This window comes from Eucyclogobius newberryi, unplaced genomic scaffold (assembly GCF_026437365.1).
Source record: "Eucyclogobius newberryi isolate DKJ021-1_F unplaced genomic scaffold, fEucNew1.0.hap1 SCAF_15, whole genome shotgun sequence".
Taxonomy (NCBI): domain Eukaryota; kingdom Metazoa; phylum Chordata; class Actinopteri; order Gobiiformes; family Gobiidae; genus Eucyclogobius; species Eucyclogobius newberryi.
Window position 1 is genome coordinate 19,991,428 of NW_027315779.1, and position 19,340 is coordinate 20,010,767.

General features: G+C 40.9%; 3 protein-coding genes across 6 annotated transcripts in view; 2 read left to right on the forward strand and 1 right to left on the reverse strand.

The window, feature by feature from the left end:
- The first annotated feature begins 527 nt into the window (after positions 1-527).
- On the forward strand, positions 528-3,830 carry shpk (sedoheptulokinase). Its single transcript, XM_072446599.1, has 7 exons — positions 528-757; positions 838-979; positions 1,652-1,826; positions 1,897-2,049; positions 2,375-2,550; positions 2,829-3,029; positions 3,337-3,830. The coding sequence occupies exons 1-7, from the start codon at positions 620-622 to the stop codon at positions 3,732-3,734; spliced, it is 1,383 nt and encodes a 460-aa protein (XP_072302700.1). The 5' UTR covers positions 528-619; the 3' UTR covers positions 3,735-3,830.
- Positions 3,831-4,692: 862 nt separating this feature from the next.
- On the forward strand, positions 4,693-14,056 carry trpv1 (transient receptor potential cation channel, subfamily V, member 1). Its single transcript, XM_072446600.1, has 16 exons — positions 4,693-4,955; positions 5,691-5,896; positions 5,991-6,145; positions 6,252-6,404; positions 6,496-6,633; positions 7,664-7,962; positions 8,397-8,573; positions 8,806-8,961; positions 9,041-9,136; positions 9,216-9,286; positions 9,625-9,790; positions 10,032-10,098; positions 10,176-10,501; positions 11,191-11,312; positions 12,337-12,467; positions 13,440-14,056. Exons 2-16 carry the CDS (start codon positions 5,697-5,699, stop codon positions 13,508-13,510), a joined length of 2,328 nt encoding a protein of 775 aa, XP_072302701.1. The 5' UTR covers positions 4,693-4,955; positions 5,691-5,696; the 3' UTR covers positions 13,511-14,056.
- Positions 14,057-14,350: 294 nt separating this feature from the next.
- Positions 14,351-19,340, reverse strand: part of fam222ba (family with sequence similarity 222 member Ba) — a 36,399-nt gene continuing 31,409 nt past the window's right edge. For all 4 annotated transcript variants that reach the window (XM_072446607.1, XM_072446606.1, XM_072446609.1 and 1 more), the window contains one exon: positions 14,351-17,577. In XM_072446607.1, coding sequence (XP_072302708.1) covers positions 15,926-17,577 — 1,652 coding nt within the window. In that variant the 3' untranslated portion in view covers positions 14,351-15,925. The remainder of the gene's footprint in view (positions 17,578-19,340) is intronic.

Sequence of the window (19,340 nt, forward strand, 5' to 3'; positions counted from 1 at the left end):
ACTATAGTACTATAATACAAAATACGACACACTTGTATTCATTGCCTAAATAACCAATCCTGTTAATGTTAGCATTGTGACATTTTGTGCTAACGTGTTAGCGTGTTGCTAACAGAGAGTGTTTATACTTACAGGATATTACAGCAAGAACTCCAGCTGCTCCGACAAATCTACACAACCACTGTACGCAAAGTGTGCGGAAAATCAAAGAAAGACCACTGTTCAGCGTGGATCATTCCTGGTACATTTGATGAAGACTCTCTCAGATGATGTCGGCCATTCCGCTCGCAGTGCAACATGGGAAAACAGTCGTGCGGTGTGTTCAAGGCACAAAAGAGCGTAGGAAAAATATGATTATTCACACAATTACATGCGCTGTAATTGTTATGGCTAAATGTTAGACTAAGGGCATGTCAAATGTTCTAGTTGAAAAGACACACTACATGGAATAAACACTTTACCTTTTTAAAAACACATTTTGAGTCAACACCGCGGGGTCAAAGCAGGAAATTAAATGATTTCCTATTGTAATTGAGCGCATCACTGTGGACTTTGCTCCTTCAGATAATGGTGCACAGAAATCGCTGTAAACAGACACTTTGCGGATTCATTTCCCGTCATGTCCACGTACATTCTTGGTATAGACTTGGGGACTACTTCAATTAAAACTGTTTTATTAGAATTTAGCTCCAGGACTGTGGTGGCGAGTTACTCTATGCAAACTTCATCTGATATAGAAGACAACAGTGGCACCAAGGTGAGATGAAGCTAACGTCAAAGTAGCCTTCATCACTTTATGCACATATGAGTAATTCATGTTTACACTTCTCTTTTTAGACACGCGAGCAGGATACAGGTCGCATAATAGATACTCTGAACCAGTGCATCCAAAAGCTGCCAGCCAACAAGTTAAAACATGTCACACGCATTGGACTCTCAGGACAGATGCATGGGGTATTGTTTTGGAAAGCTCAAAGTGGTAAGTGGTGGACTTAATGCCAGGGAACAGTGCATGTGCACAATGTGTCCTATATGACGATTTATGTATAATTCCTAAAAAAAAAGAGAAAAAGATTGACTCCTGAAGAAGTACATTATGCTTCTCCGATCCTCCTCCTCTCTCACCCTGACTGCACCAACATCCCGACTCAAAACTCTTGGCGACAGAGCATTCTCCCGAACAGCACCCCGACTCTGGAACTCCCTCCCCCAACCTGTCCGCCACTCTCCCTCACTCACAACATTCAAATCCCGCCTAAAAACATACCTCTTCACCCAAGCCTATGACCTCCCCTACCCCTAGCCTCCTCTACCCCATTGCCTACTCTTCTACCCCCTGTTACATCCCCATCTTTTTCTCTCTACTTCTTCTGTCTTGTTCATTTTATCTGTATATTAATGTGTTCTGTACGTGTTGTCCCCCCTGTCTGTAAATACCCCCCCCTTTTTTATTATGTTCAGCGTCTTTGGGTCACTGAAAAGCGCTATATAAATAAAAGTTATTATTATTATTATGAGCTTTATTAAAAGTCTATATATTGGTAGAATTGGTCAGTGTTTTGGTAGCAAAGGTAACAAATTAATACTGCCCTCTACTGTTGGTAAACTGCATTGAAGTTTAACCCTTCAAACGTTGATTTCCATCTTGCAGGTTGTGACTGGTCCAGTAGAAACTTCTTCATTGCCAAAGAGACCAGTCAGCTGATCACCTGGCAGGACGGGCGCAGTGATGATGATTTTCTTTCCACTCTTCCAAAACCAGATTCACATCTTAGTTTGGCCACTGGCTTTGGGTGTGTCACTATTTTCTGGTTCCTCAAATATAGGTAAGTTGAGCTCATCTCATGAATTTGTTTTCTTTGGTAGCTTTAATTATTTTCTATTATTTTTTTCCAGACCCAAGTTTCTTGAGGGGTTTACGGTTGCTGGGACTATCCAGGACTACGTGGTGTCAATGTTGTGTGGTTTAGAAAGATGTGTGATGACGCCTCAAAATGCTGGCAGCTGGGGTTACTTCAACACCTCAACCAGCCAGTGGAACGTAGAAATGTAGGTGTAAAAGTGTGTAAAAGCCACATGCATCATAGGCTCATCCACAGTGGATAGTCCAGTACAAAGTATTGTATTGGACAGAATTGAGCATGCGTTAAGCTCTGATAAATGTAAATTCATTTTTTTCATTCTGAATAAGCGCTTTATTACTGTCAGGATAAACAGACATACATTAAAAATATACAAAATATGTGCTTTATATTCTTATTAATTTACTGAACAGTTTTGAATGCATTTGTTGTTATAAATGTTGCAACTGTTTCTGTATTTAAAATACTCACTTTGCTTGATTTGTTGTCTAACCTTTGTGTGCATGCTGTAGTTTGGAAGCTGCCGGTTTCCCTATACACCTGCTTCCTCAGTGCATACCGTCTGGGATGTTGGTGGGACGGACATGCATGGACTGGCATGGCATTGGCGCTGGTACTCCGGTGGGAGCCGCTCTGGGAGACCTCCAGTGCTCAGTCTACTCCTGCATGCGCACAAGCACAGATGCAGGTGAACAACTGAATGCATTTACTGGTAGTGCTCTTAACATATGATGATCAATCCTTATTGTGTATGGTCACTACATCATTATGCACAGCACTCTTGTTGTTTCTAAATGTATACCACAGTAGAGCCACTAATGCACTTGATAATTTCAAGGCAAAGACTACATCAGCAAAGTATACATTCCAGAAAACTAATTGGAACTAAAACAGAAGCACAAGCTCTTTTTGTATTGTAACTCTCTGATGGTGCCTTTTTCTAAAACATTTGTCCTAAATGTCCAGTTCTTAACATCAGTACATCAGCCCAACTGACCCATGCTATGCCTGTTGGATTCACACCTCCAAGTTCCCCGCAATCAGACTCACCCATCTCCTACTTCCCGTATTTTGAATCTTCCTACTTGGCCGTGGCTGCATCACTCAATGGAGGGAACATTTTAGCCACTTTTGTTGACACGCTGATGAAGTGGATGAGTGAACTAGGTAAGACTTACACTCATTGAAAAAATTGTCTTAGCTGATCAACACAACTTAATGTAAAGATTAATGGCAATGGGGCCTTCCAAAATGAAATGAAAAATAATTTAGCTGATATTGAGGTGTATATGATCCGTTGTATATTTGACCAGTAATTAGTAACTAATTCCTCATTTCCAAAATCATAATGCATTATATATCTTGAATACCAGTGTATGACAATGGAATATAATCTCATAATTTTAATAAATTAATGGATTTCCCACACAAGTCAATAAATAGAAACAAACTATGTATACATTTTCTTTAATAGGATCAGAGCTGCCCGAGTCCTCCATATATGAGAAGCTAATTGGTCGTGCACTAACTCAAAACGCCAGTGATTTGAATGTGCTTCCCACCATCCTCGGAGAGCGACACAGCCCCCTCTCTTTGGGACAGGTGACCAACATTTCCCCCTCCAACCTTTCTCTGGGTCATGTGACACGAGCACTCTGTCATGGCATCATCAGTAACCTCACTTCCATGATGCCAGCGGCCTATCTGCAAAAAGCTGGGCTCACCACAGTAGTGGGCAGTGGCACAGCTCTGGCACGCAACCAAGTGCTCAGACAGGAAGTGGAGAGGGCCTTTTCACAGATGTCAGTTGTGTATGGACAAAATGCTGACTCTGCTGTGGGCGTGGCCATGGTGCTCTGTGACAGACTCTGAACAGCACAAGGTATCAGTTAAAGTATTATTAAAATGCTAGAGGAAATTTGGTAATCAAAATGTCAAATTTTGGGGTTTGTGGTTATTTTAATAGTCCAATCCCCTTTTATGCCTGACTCAAACCTGAACCAAGATATTTCTAGGCACATTTGACCCCCTTGAAATATAGTCTGAATATAAATAACAAGAAAATGAACAATTCTAATGTATTTCTTATTAATGAATATTATGAATGCATACTCATTGTTGATTAAATCTTAAAGCATTGAATAATGAACTTTGTTGTAGTTTGAAATAACTGTAAAGTAGTAGCTACTAAAATAAAGTAATATAAAGCTTTGTAACTGTGTGTGCCCACAGTGTTGGTTGGTGCATTTTTTTCATAACTGCTTTCAGTTTCTCAGCTAGTAGAAACTAGTATAAAGTAAAGGTTCCTCTTAAAGCTCTACACGTTAAACCAACTGATTTTGTAACAATTTTTTCCCCAAAAATATTTAGAATACATTTTTTCAATGATTGATTTATTGCTTTAGATCAAGAAATAAATAAACCATCACGTTTGTATCACTAAAACTTATACTTTGTGTGGCATTAGCTTTTATTTATCCATGGGTTTTGAAATTTATTATTTTGTGGTTGCTGTTGACATGTCTGAGCATACTGGGTAATGTTTTTATAATGGTTACTGTTGTGGAGAACATCTGCTCTATAAAAAGGAAGTGCTGCTCAGAGGAAACCATCACCAACAGCACAACTCTTCAAAGCACACTGGTAGGCAGCAAGCATGCGACCACAAGTTTAGTCACAAGATAAAAGAGCTGTGGAAACAGACACTGAAGGGTTACTGGGTCGATTCTGCCTGAAATAAAGAAAAACGGAAGCTTCAAGGAAAATCTCAATTCAAACTATTAAGGTTAGACATTTTATTTACTTATGTTGTGAAATGTAAAATATTAAATTAATTCCATGTTGGAGGCATGCTTTAATTACTGCATTTCCTGTAGCTTTAAGATATTGAAGGATCTTGGTCTGTGCTGCCGATAGAGGATCCTTTTAAGCACTCAGAGTGCAGTAATGTGCTCTGATATTCTCTAGGGCGGGTCATCTATCTCTTCTGCCGCTGCCCTCCTCAGAAGTGTTCAACGAGCATCTCACTGAGGACACGGACAAACTGGACTACTGCACATTTATGGTTTCTGTCAGTCTTGGACACATTCTCAGGTGAGTTTATAACTCTCTTTGGTCTCAGCTGAAACAGAAATGATCTGTTTACAGCATTGTTTTTACCGGTATATATGCGGAAACCTCTGGTTTTCCTTTGCTCTGCACCTTTTTTATTGTTTGGTCTGTAATTGTAACACATTTGATGTGATTTCCCAGCCAATGGTGTTCGAATTTGATTATTATTTTAGTTTAAAAACAATGTAAGGTGCAGAGGTTGTAAATCAATAGTTATAAATTATAAATTATAAACCAGGTTCATGTCACTTTGTTTTCAAAGGGCTGCATGTAAGAGAGACATGTTTTTTATTGTCTGTTTTGTTAAGATATACTTTTCTATCTTACAATATGGATGACAGACTGTGGTCTATGAGTCACAATTTCCCCATTTACAAAGAAAAAAGGGGAAAAGCTCCATCAATCTCAAGTACAATCTTTCAAGTTAAGTTATGGTTTGTGTTGTGTTTTTTAACTTCAGCCTGCCTGAAGGCTCTGTGTATTGCTATCATAGGGATGAATAAACATCTTTGTTCATCAGCAGCTCTAAAAATCACGTGTCTGCAAATATGTGCTTTTACTGTTTAGAGGTCACTGACCTACTATTGTAGACTGACTGTAGTAAATATGAGACAATCCAGTGAGGGCATTTCTGTAGATAAAACACTTGTCAAAGCTATAATTATATATTTAGTTATAGCTTGTTCATCACGTTTTGGTGATATTTTTTCCCTCTAGTTGAAGATGAGCAAGACAGGGATGTTTGGCGGCTTTCAGTTGGAGGTAAACGACTTGACAGAGGAGGAGAAGACCAAACAAAAAGCTCAATATAAAGATGGCCCTGGGTCCTCCAGAGAAGCACCCAAAGCTCCTATGGACACAGACTTCCAGGAGGAAATGGATCCACTCAAACCACAAATTAGATTAAACCTCGGTTTTAGCAAGTGAGCAAAGCCATATAGCAATAATATAATTGTATATCCTCATTAATCTGAGCAGTGGTTTAACCAATATGGAGGCTATTCTTCACGATTACAGGGGAATCCAAGGAGTGACAGATTGCGACAACAGCCAGAGCTCGATGTTCACCAGAGAGCGGCTCTTTGAGGCAGTGGCCAGTGGTGACGTCAGCCGACTGGACGGACTACACCAGTACCTTAAGGAGAAAATGAAAAGGCTCTCAGATAGCTTGTGTATGTAAATATCTATTATACTAGTAATTAGCCTCTTGTATGTGCACGTAGGTGTGTAGGTCTGTGTGTGTGCATATTTACATTAGCTGTGGCTTATATTCCACAGATCAATCCTATGGGAAAACCCCTCTTATGAAAGCACTGCTACACCTCAGAGATGGTAAAAACCCAACTGTGGAGCTTTTAATCAATATCTCTGAAAATTTGGGCGACATCCACAAATTTGTAAATGCAGCTTACACTAACAGCTACTATCAAGGTGAGCTGTTTCCTTCAATAGCTTTGAAAACTCATTAGTCTACAATCGATATTATCTTGCATACAATTCAATAATCTCTGACATATGACAGGCCAAACAGCCTTGCATATTGCCATTGAGAGGAGGAGTGTCTCCTATGTGCAGCTTTTGGTCAGCAAAGGAGCAGATGTACATGCTAAGGCCTGTGGGAAGTTCTTCCAGCCACACGACGGACCCAGCTTCTACTTTGGTGAGTGTCCATCATAAGATTTAAATCTTAAGAGGAAAGATGACTCAGTCGTCATATGGTCGTAGACTGTTTCTGGATTTCCACATGAGCATGAACCAGGGAAGTCAGTAGTAGTGCAATGGTAACCAGGGAGCTAATAAATAACATCAGGAACCCACAATAGACCGCTCTCCCCCAAAACGCACACACGGTAAAATACAGTACAGAGAGACATAAGGCAGCTCATTTTAATTTGTAATTTGTTGTATTTTATTTTACTGATAGGTCTGTCATAAGATTTCTTTGAAATATTTTCTGGCATTAATTTTCCATTGGACAGGTTTTGTAGGCAGATGAAAAAAACATCTGGGTGTAAAAAGGTGAATATTCCTAACATGAAGGAAGTTGGATAGGAGCAATATGCATCAGTTTATCCTAACCCCCTATAGAACTTGTCAAAATTAAGTTTGTGTTTCTTTAATGATTTATGCAACACAGGAAGCAGAAACGAAACTCATGAATATACAGTTTCCCAATGGCCAAAGTAAACATCCCATTTGATCTAAAGTCTGTCATTTGACCATTTTTAAGTCCGAATGTAATTCTTCCATTTTGCAAATTTTTCAAAGTCAATTTTTCATTTCATTTTCATTGTGTCAGCCATGCATTTTAATGGTTTGGACTTGGTTTGGACCTGTTTTAGACCTGGTTTAGTTCTGCCTAAGGCCAGATCCTTTCCTGTTTTTTGATTTGGACTTAGTTTGGTCAGGACTCTAAAGATAAACATGTTGCACGTTGCATTAATCAAATCCTTGCATTAAGTCAAATCAAGTCATTATTCTTTTCCGTTTCATTTACTGTGATAAGAGACAATTCCATTATAGCTTGGTGTTGCATTAACGTTTTTTAAAGTGTTATTTAGAGAAAAAAAACTCAACTGCATATTGTTTTGGGATTCACTTGTTTCTTTTGCCAGTATCTAATGAAAACAAATGTATGCTCTTATCTCCTCATCCACTCAATATATCACGATTCAACCCTTAATTTCTAGGAGAACTGCCCCTCTCCCTCGCAGCCTGCACCAACCAGCCTGAGATGGTGGACTTTCTGATGGTAAACGAGTACCAAAGGGCCGACCCAAAAGAGGTAGACGCTCATGGGAACACAGTGCTGCACGCCCTGGTCACTATCGCCGATAACTCCAAGGAAAACACAGAGTTCATCACCAGCATGTATGACCACATCCTCAGGACCACCGCCAGCCTGCAGCCCAAAGTCAAACTGGAGGATATAGAGAACCGCTGCAGGCTCACACCACTCAAAATGGCCGCCAAGACTGGCAAGATCGGGGTGAATTGTGTAGTATTTACCATTGACCTCTTTATCCCCTTCAATCTTCTGATCATCAATCTTCATTTTACATACCGTAATTATATGTGTTTCTATCACAGATTCAGACCCTCTTTCCTCTGTATGCATAATCCTCTTCTTTGGTATTCTTTGAGGTCTCTAAGCTCAAATGCATAATTATATCTATATATTTAGTTCAAAGCAAATCAAATCCAATTTAAGATTTCTGACTTTATCATCTTTAGTATGGAAGTGAGCAGTGCACCTAATCCTAATCCATGGTAATCATCATTTAAGACTTTTCCAATGAGACATTTCTTTTAGCCTTGTCTTCTCTCATCACTTTCCTAAAAACCTTTATCCCTTTAACCCAATATTGCTACAAATGTGTATTGTTAATCATGGTGTACTTAACCAGTCATTGTGTGCTGCAGCTTTTCTCTCACATCCTGAGTCGAGAGTTTCACGAACCATACACCAAACACTTGTCTCGAAAATTCACTGAGTGGGTTTATGGTCCAGTGCAAAGTTCCCTCTATGACCTGAATTCTGTGGACTCCCTTGAAAAGAAATCTGTGCTGGAGATACTTGTCTATGGGAATAGCATTCCAGTAAGTATCAACATTTTAACATAAAGTCACTAATCACTAAATGTAATATGCATGTTCGTAACTAAATATAGATGTTTAATATACAGTAGTTATTCAGTCATTTTATCTTGTGTCAATCACAATTTGACGCAGAGATGAAAAAGTTACTTCTGGTTGTGTCATTCAGACAAATCATAGTATGAGGACTTTCTCTTTTGCTAAATGTTTTAATTTAATTGATTTGTCTTCTCAGAACCGTCACGAGATGCTGGAAACTAAGCCTTTATGTCATTTGCTTGATGAGAAGTGGAAGAAATTTGCCGGAGGATTATTTTTCTTTAACTTTCTGATATATCTGCTATACCTAGTGGTTTTCACCCTTGTGGCTTACAATAAGAAAGACAACCATGTAAGATACAGTAGCTTTTTTTACTGAAAATGCTCAAAATAAGACCTGAATTCTGTTAACATGACGACCTACTTTGCAGCCTCCGTTTCCAGTTGAGCGCACAGTTTCAGGATATCTCTATGTTACAGGCCAACTCCTGATAGCACTTGCAAACTTATTTTTCTTTGTTACAGCGGTATGTATAAACTCAATTATATTTTTTACAGCATTTTATAAATAAAAGTGCTTAAATAATCTTCTTTTGTATCCTGTAGGCTATAGAAATGAAAAGGAAGCGGCCAAAGTTACAAACATTACTTATCGATGGATATTACGACATTCTTTTGTAAGTGGTGTTGCATTGGCAGCATTTAAATTACCTGCTTACATTTACTGATACTATTATACAATTTATTGATGTTATGAATGTTAAACCTTTGCATTTTCTGATATAAGCTTTAAGAGTATTGGAGAAATATGTGTTCAAACTGAAAAAGTCACTTAAAGTACATCACACTTAGCGAGTCAGCCCCTGATTTAAAAGTAGTTGTACTGTCAGCACAAACCCAGTACATGCCATAGTAACACTGCCATCAAACATACACCACCTTAAGCGAGCAGCCTTGTTTTGTTCAAGTCAGATTCTGTGCCTGTATTTATAATAGACCTGTTTGAATGATTTAGTTTCTCCCAGGCCCTGCTGTTCCTGACTGCAGCGGTGTTGTACCTGTGTGGGAGGCAGGCGTACCTGGGCTTCATGGTGGTGTGTCTGGCTCTGAGCTGGGTCAACCTGCTCTACTACTCCAGAGGAGACAAGTACATGGGTATCTACAGTGTGATGATCCAGAAGGTACTCCATTCAATTTGCACTGGTGATGTGCTGAAGAGGGAACATTTGTGTTATTAGTTTCCATTTCACATTTTGTAATTAGTTATTTAAAATGTTGTAGGACAGTGTTGTTGTTCTTGTTCTTGTTGTTGTTGTTTTGGAGGAATACAACTTTTTGGAAAGAAATAGGAGGATGTATTGGTGCAACAATAAGAAATATATTGTCTGTTTAAGCAAATTGGTCTCTGCTCTGTTTTTGCAGATGATTCTGAGTGATATTCTGCGATTTCTCTTTGTCTATGTAGTCTTTCTCTTTGGCTTTTCAGCTGGTAATTCATTTCCTACTCCACATATATTCTGTGTTTAATACTGGTAAAACATACTAATTTAGTGCCCTCTGTTTTAGCGGTGGTCACTCTCCTCATAGAACCTCCTCCTGCAAAGAACACCACCACAAAGGGTCGCTTCTTTTTCCCTGTTGAAGAAGATTATAAATGTGTGAAACCCAGCTTCAGGAACATTTCCTACACCACACTGGAGCTGTTTAAGTTCACTATTGGAATGGGTGACATGGAGTTCACTGAGCATTATCAGTATAAAGAGGTGTTCTACCTGCTGCTGATTGGATACATCATCCTCACCTATATCCTGCTCCTCAACATGCTCATCGCACTCATGAACCGCACCGTGGAGAAGATCACCTCGGAGACCACCAGTATATGGAAGCTGCAGGTCAGTCAATGAAGATGACAAAAAGACGAGTTAAGTGTATGTAAAGGATGTGAATTATTATACTATTTCATTTTTATAAATATAATAAAGTTCAATATGCCAGAATGGAAGCGACTGGAGGCAAAAGTGAAGTACCATATTAAGTGGTAAGAATTGTAAGTAGAAGTCGTAGTCGTAGTCGTAGTCATAGTAACTTAACTAACTTTTTGAATTTTCATTGTAGAAATGTGTTAGTTTGCTTGTTTATTAAATTGATTGAGAAAATACAGTTTTATGCTTGCTAAATAGAATTTGAACTTCCAAATAATTGAAGGGGAAGGGTGTTGTTAAACCTTAGACACAATGAGTTACTGGTTGTCATTTGCCAAAACCAACTTAAACCGGAAAAGTTATTTTCAGCTTGACAGATTATAATAAATCATTCGTTTTATGCAGTGTATTTAGGCGTTCAGAAGTGGCTCTACAGTTTCATACATTGTTCATTCACTCCTCACACTCAATGGTGGTGAGCTGGGGTAAACTCATGGAAGCTTGGCACCCAATCTTTACCTAACCACCACCAATCACTCACACCACATTCATACATTCTGTCTGTGGGTGGGGTACGGAGGATGATCCAGACTTTTGGTTTCCATCAACTAAACCATAAGCATAATCATAAGTTACCTTAGCATTGTATCTGCTTTCAGAGGGCTATGACCATCCTGGAAATGGAAAAGAGGCTCCCCTACTGTCTGAAGAAGAGGTACCGCTGTGGAATGGACAAGAACCTGTGCACTGCTCTGGGAGACGACAGGCGCCACTGCTTCAGGTTTGACACGACACACACATTATTTACTGTTTAATACACAGCAACATACTAATATATCATTAGATTATCATGGACAGTGAAATTCCTGACACATATGGTGGTCAAGCAGACAAACTGGTCACTCTAAATCATATGAATTAAAACTCAATGCCATTATCAATTGAGCAAGAAGTTTATATTGACATTATATGGAGACTGAATGTTGACGAGGCAGTGCAGGTTTTGGCTCCCTCTGCTGGTTTGTATTCATCTGGACGTCAGAACATTGAAATGTATTTATTTTCTAGAACTATTTCTTATACTGTATTCATTTTACATGTTGTAGTGGGCTGTCACCTCTAACAAGTGACTGCACAGAAATTCAAACTAATCAACAATTACATTTACAATTGAAGAAAATCAGTGGGACTAAAAGCAATAAAGTGTTTGTAGTAGGCAATTAGGCACATCATTTCACCCGTCAAGCTTGCCTTAGAGACAAGGGTTCATTATTTTATTTTTATGTGTGACCACTGGTTCTAGATTATATTCTGTGGCGTTGTCGTGAGATAGGACCAACAACCACAAGCAATCAATAAAAACTGGATTCTCAGCTATGTTGAACTAATCATTCCTGCAGAGGTTGTAATTAAACATCTAAAGAGCAGTAATGGCCTTGATTGATATTAATTTGCACAATGACACTTTTTCCTGACCTTGAGTACATTTTGTATAATTGTAGGCAAGGACGTTGTTTTGTTGAATCCACTTGGGCCATGAAGTTTTTTTTAATTTTGAATAGGTCCATCAGTCTGTTGTGTCACAAAAACAACAATCACTAAACGCCAGGGGGAAAGCAGACGGCAGTGAGTAAAAATTAATAAGCGTAAACAAAAGGTGTGTGGGCTGTGTGTGAGCGGGGGTCAGTCATGCAAAGTACACAGCGCTCGCTCGCTCGTTCCCCGCTAATTTGGCCGCTCTGACAGCTGACTGATGCATCCCACGGCACACTGTAATTGGAGCATGTGTCCTCTTGTCGTCTCAGAGTGGAGGAAGTCAACTGGAACAAATGGAACAGCAACCTGGTCAAAATCCAAATCAATGAGGACCCCGGATGGCACGACGGAGAGCAGGGCCAGTACATACCACCACTACCACGACCACTACAACAAAAAGGTAAACCTACATTTAGGCTAAAGGCAGATAAATGTCATCCATTTGGCAAAAACCTGATTCGAAATATTGTTACTTTGGAACTATTCTACTTGAAGGTAATTTTTGTGTGATTACGGTTATGTTTTGCTGGGTTTCAGATGACATCACATTTTATAAGCCAGTAATATTCAATACAAATGGGGGGCAACCACAATTAATACAGATTTTGTTATAATACAGCAAGCTAGAGTGCATTCGAATAGAAATTTAGAAAATCGAACTAAACAGAATTCATATTTTAGTTATGTACAATGTATCGGTGTAATCCCTCATTCGTCCTGGAGTGTTCCATTGTAAAAAAATATTCAGTTGTAGTCATGTGTGTTTTTAGGAAAAAACAGAGTAAAAACAGAGTCCAGATGACTACAACTGAATCTTTTTCTACGATGTACAGTGTAATTTCCCCCGCATCTGGCTGTACTCACATCATCACTTTATAGAATTTAAAAACAACTAATTAGACATTTTGACATTCATTTCTTGGCTGTGTTCAATAGGTGCATTCACGTTCACAAAGATGGGCAAGGGCCTATGCATTGTCACTCTATGGGAGATTTTATATTTTCAAAAGAAAATCCACAAATGTTAAATTTATGATTTGTTTGGTATTGTCTCCACAAACCTGCAATATTAATTACATGACTTGAATTCCTTTCAAAAATCTATTTTTTGGAGTTGAAGGCACATATTCTCTATAGAATTCTGACCATCTCTGCTGCATTTTAAACTGTATGTATTAGATAATGTTGTGAAGTCACATCAACACAACTTAATGTGTTTATAATTGAGCAAAAATATTAGACTAAAACTGGGTATCGATAAAAAAAGTAGCCCTACACAATGGATATCATGGTTAAAATGTTCTAGTTAGTATATTCTACAGATAGCATAAATATTTAGATTTTATCTTTTCCATTTCCATTTTGTCCACAGGGTGGCGCTGGAGAGTCTCATCTAAAAACAAGCCTTTGCGGTACGAGTCCACTGAGATGTCCCCAGTTTAGCCTCCCAGTGCTGGACAGACCTTTACAACGAAGCATTGAAACCGTTTTCCAAGTTTACAAAAAAGACCCCAAAAAAATGCATTTATGCTTCTTTTGTGTTGTATGTATTTACGCTGCTGGGACAGACGGTTCATATGCCAGGCTGTGAGAGCCATCAATGTGCTGAATCAAGAGCATCACACACAACAGGTTTGTGGTGTTCATCAAAAGTAGCTTCTTCCTCGTCTTTCCTGTCATGGCCCGAGCAGAATGCACCCTGACCTCAGCTGTACACGGGCCATAGTTTGTGCGCCCATGGCCTTACTCTGCATTTGAAGGGTACAAAGTGCGGATTGGGCAGGGGTTGATCTCTTCTTCCCACTGCGTGCCCTTTATACCAACCCAATTTGCATCACAGCTAGACGAGCTAATCTACTGCAGCCGCACAGTCCCAACACTTGCTTTGTCTACAGTGTTTTCAGCTACTGTTTGCCACTGGAAGAGGAAAGATGAGTCATCAAATGAGTGTGTGGTGATAGGTTTGATTATTAAAATGTGATAAACAAATGTGCAAGTTTCTGGTGTTACTGTAGAAGTGGATTCACATTCAGGTCTAAAGTATTAAGAGCTTGAAGCAATATTCCTTTTCTGTAAACTTAAAGCGTTCAACATTTTAGGCACTAAGCATAAGTGACAAGTCAGACCACAGGCCAGGGAGGAACGTGAATAACTTATAACTTCAACTAAATAAACAAAAAAGGTATTAAGGTAAAACAGATGCATCTTGTTAAGGTTTGCATTTCTTAAAATACATTTTGACCATCCATAACACCGATTTGAGTATTAAAAACTGACACTTAATGAAAGCATAAATTAGAACTTTATTTTATTACAATATTACAAAAAGAGTAGCACAACTCTCTCACTCTTGCCTCTTTTCTGTTGTACAGAATGACACAAAGAAAGGCTTATGGACCTTCATCCACTTCACAGCAATAGTACAGGAAACAAAGAGGAAAATGTTTAAATAACAGGCAAAAAATCAAGTATTATAAATAGTCACAACTGCAAAATGAAGCTTTTGAAACTGTTACAGCTCAGTAACTACACATTGCTAAAATATATAATTACAAAATATTACTCGTTTTCCTGGTTTTGGTAATAAAAGATCTAAGAAATTGCTCTAATGAACAAAACTTCATTAAATCAAAAAAGACCAAAAGTAAATTATAAGTAAATTGCTGTTTCGGTGTATCCTTACCATTTTCTTACTCACATTTACTATGATTTGGGGTTTTCCATTAAAACCATGCTTGTTGTCAAGAGGAAAGTCCAAGGACCAAACACTTAAGGCTTTTTAAGGGCTGTTAGGGAGTTAGGTGAACAAAACATGGGTTTCCTTGTGTATCCTCGCAAGCACACGCACACTCGTTCTAATGTGTACCCGCATCATCAGGGCATTCACTCACCCACAATCATTTAAGTTACAGTAGTCTAGATATAAGCCAGTGTAGAATAAAATAAACAATGCATTTGCTGTTCACATCACAACTTAAAAGTCAGTCTGTGATCTTGCAAGTGATCAATTGGGTCTTCAAACAGAAATCACATCAGTATCAGTAGCAACTACACATAACTGAAAAGCCAGGGTCAAATCTCTGCTCCTCACTAGAAGACACTAGTTGACACCATTATAATTGCTCCGCTTCACAGTTGTGCCTGACTAGTCGTCGCCTTCAACACTTCAAACGCCACATTCAAGTAAAACATTGTCTATGGTTGTAAAAACAATATGAAAAGGAATCATACATTTAATGGCACACAGTGTATTTGCTAACCTGACTTCCGCCATTTACCAAGGGAAAAAAAAGGATTCATGTCAAAACCCATCAAGCTGGCAACACCCTTTAACCACCAATTGCTGCATTTATTCAGAATCAAGTGTAATATTTACACTTTGATGAACACTATGTACAAATCATCTGGTCACATGCTTCCTTTTGACAGTGAGGAGTCGTACTTCAACAGTCTTATTGTACAAATAAATAATTACATTAGTATAAAACTTAAACGTGTAAATGTACACACGGGTTCCTGTCACGCAATACTAAAAAGAAATCCTAATCAAAAAATTTTCAAAGCTTCAGTTTTTAACTTAATGGTAGGGAAGAGATCTATTACAGGCACACAGAGATTGATCTGATAGACCGTCTGCCAGGTAAAAGCATAAATCAACAAAAAGGAATAACAATTGATCACTTGCAAGATGTAGTATACAAAAAACCCTACTGATTTCCTTAACTATAGTTTTCATTTACCCTCTTTAGCATTAGCGATCATTTGTTTAAGTTATCAAATGTTGATTTATTCATGTGTTTCATTCCTTAAGACTAAACAAAGGGTGTTTAATAACTGTCATAGAGACAAGGCCATAGCTTATCTGTACCCTGGGTGCTGGATGAGAGCGGTCCTGCCATCCCCGACCTCTGGCCCTACCCTGCTCAGAGGGGGCCTGTGCATTTTACCCATCAGCCCTAGATTCTGATCACGGAAGTAGGGCGTCTGGAAGTCCCCACCCAAGTAATCTACTGTTTGCATCAGATTAGTGTGGGCCGAGGAGGAGGTGGAACCCGTTCCTAGCCTGTAATGGGGAGCCCCAGGGGGGCCACAGTCTAGTGTGGTGCAGCCGACGGGGCCTGCACCATGGAATGGCATGGCTACGTCCTGAGAGCCGGAGCTGTCGCTGTTGGGAGTGGGGAGGATGCTGCTGTTCCAAATATGGGGCTGGAAGTAGCCATTTGTATAGTGGGCCATGGGCCCGGGCATGCCGTTACTGTGGACGGGTGGGGAGGGTGTAGGTCTGTCTATAGGGGGCTTCAGTTGGTAAGGCTGACCTCCGCACACCTCATTCGAGTAGCCCATGCCCTTGAAGTGGAAGTTGGGGTCCCTGGAGGGCTGCTTGGCCAAGTGGGCCCCACCATTCTGCATGTGGCTTAAGTGACCTAAGTGATGCTGATTCCATGAGCGCATCTTCTGCTGCGTGTTGCCATGGTGAAGAAGCTGACTTTGTTGTGGATGCAAATGGTGGAGGTGTTGCTTGATGTCAGTGTGATTGGAAGGCAAATGGTTCATAGCAGCTGCGCTGGGTGGAGCAGCACCCACCAGGGCAGTGGACTTCTCTTGAGGGCCAATGGTACAGTTTGGTGGTGGAAATCCAGGGCCGGTGTGCATGGACACCCGAGAGCAGGCGCTGATGAGCAGGTTTCGGCTAATGGGACTGGGGTTGGCGATCTGGCCCTCACACATGGAAGCGGCACCTGAATGGTGAGCCCGGGCCTGACAAAACTGGTTAATCTGATGCACAATGGCACTCAGGTCGGTGTGGTGGCCCTGTTGAAGAGGGGCCATAGAGAGTGGAATGGTTGAGGTAGAGATAGTAACATTAGGTGGCACATCACCATCTGGCAGCAACCTGCCCCCCGGTAACATAGGAGGGGCCTGCTGCTGCTGAAGGTGCGACTGCTGAAGCATTAGGGCAGGGGTGCCTTGTGGGTGACACGAGGCTGGGTGCTGGGTGGGGTGTCTGAGTGGACCTTGAGGATGCAAGGCCATCGGCGGAGCGTGTCGGAGCATGTGGCCCTGCTGCTGAGGGAGGGACATCTGAAGAGACTGAGGCAGGTCCTGGGGCAGGGACAGGTTGTGTGGAGGTCTGGGGAGCGTAGGGTGATGGTTTAAAGTGCTGTTCGGGCCCACTTGGTATGGTCCGGCGTGAGCATTCATGTTGATGTCCGAGTGCAGGCGAGCGCGGCTGCCATCGTAATCCTTGATGATGCCTTTGACGGGCGGTCCCTTGACAATGGCGAGGAGGCCTGTCTTGGCACTGGGCTGAGTGGAGGGGTAAGGACTGTAGCGCTGGCCTGATGTGTCCAGCCCATTGACTGTACGCCGGACGTGGTTGCGCTGAGGGACTTTGATGCTGTTGGGGAAGATCTTGATGGTGAGGGGGTTGTTGGCCACCTTCTTAGCAAATGCATCCAATTCTGAAGGGGTCGGAAACGGCGTGGATCTCATCCTTTGTGTGGTGTCCCCTGAGGAAGAGACAGGACAAAGGTGAGACTGATAGATTAAAAAAAACACATCATAGGAGCAAATGGAGGTGGGTGGAAAGCAAAGGGAGATTCAGGTTGAAATGTATTGCACGATAGAGCATAACGGTATGTTCTATTCCTGATTATCTTTCATCTCTTAATTCAACAAGACAGACAGGCTACTGTTGGTTTCCATCCACATTCAATTTTGTGGTGACTTTTAAAGTCATGGGCATTTTGGTAGCCTAAAGAAAAGAAGAAACCAATAAAATAAATACTAAAAAGGGACTTACTATTTTGACTGAACAGTAAACTAAAACTAAGTGAGACGACAATGGTCCCTAGTGAATTGTTGGTAAAGTCTGCTCACTCCATGACAGCAGACAAGACGCACACAACTCCCAGGCCTCAGACATTTGTTCCACCTCTTAAACACTGCGCTAATTTTAACAATGCCAATGTGACAATGTGAACACTATTGTGTATGTGAGAATGTGAGGTGTGTGACACACATCATACAGGCGTCTGCTAGTGTGTTAGCGTTGTGTATCATACAGGCGTCTGCTTGTGTGTTAGCGTTGTGTATCAGACAGGCGTCTGCTAGTGTGTTAGCGTTGTGTATCATACAGGCGTCTGCTTGTGTGTTAGCGTTGTGTATCATACAGGCGTCTGCTTGTGTGTTAGCGTTGTGTATCATACAGGCGTCTGCTTGTGTGTTAGCGTTGTGTATCATACAGGCGTCTGCTTGTGTGTTAGCGTTGTGTATCATACAGGCGTCTGCTTGTGTGTTAGCGTTGTGTATCATACAGGCGTCTGCTTGTGTGTTAGCGTTGTGTATCATACAGGCGTCTGCTTGTGTGTTAGCGTTGTGTATCATACAGGCGTCTGCTTGTGTGTTAGCGTTGTGTATCATACAGGCGTCTGCTAGTGTGTTAGCGTTGTGTATCATACAGGCGTCTGCTAGTGTGTTAGCGTTGTGTATCAGACAGGCGTCTGCTTGTGCGTTAGCGTTGTGTATCAGACAGGCGTCTGCTAGTGTGTTAGCGTTGTGTATCAGACAGGCGTCTGCTAGTGTGTTAGCGTTGTGTATCAGACAGGCGTCTGCTAGTGTGTTAGCGTTGTGTATCATACAGGCGTCTGCTAGTGTGTTAGCGTTGTGTATCATACAGGCGTCTGCTTGTGTGTTAGCGTTGTGTATCATACAGGCGTCTGCTAATGTGTTAGCGTTGTGCATCAGACAGGCGTCTGCTAGTGTGTTAGCGTTGTGTATCATACAGGCGTCTGCTTGTGTGTTAGAATTGTGTATCATACAGGCGTCTGCTAGTGTGTTAGCGTTGTGTATCATACAGGCGTCTGCTAATGTGTTAGCGTTGTGCATCAGACAGGCGTCTGCTAGTGTGTTAGCGTTGTGCATCAGACAGGCGTCTGCTAGTGTGTTAGCGTTGTGTATCAGACAGGCGTCTGCTAGTGTGTTAGCGTTGTGTATCAGACAGGCGTCTGCTAGTGTGTTAGCGTTGTGTATCAGACAGGCGTCTGCTTGTGTGTTAGCGTTGTGCATCAGACAGGCGTCTGCTAGTGTGTTAGCGTTGTGTATCATACAGGCGTCTGCTATTGTGTTAGCGTTGTGTATCATACAGGCGTCTGCTAGTGTGTTAGCGTTGTGTATCAGACAGGCGTCTGCTAGTGTGTTAGCTTTGTGTATCATACAGGCGTCTGCTAGTTTGTTAGCGTTGTGTATCAGACAGGCGTCTGCTAGTGTGTTA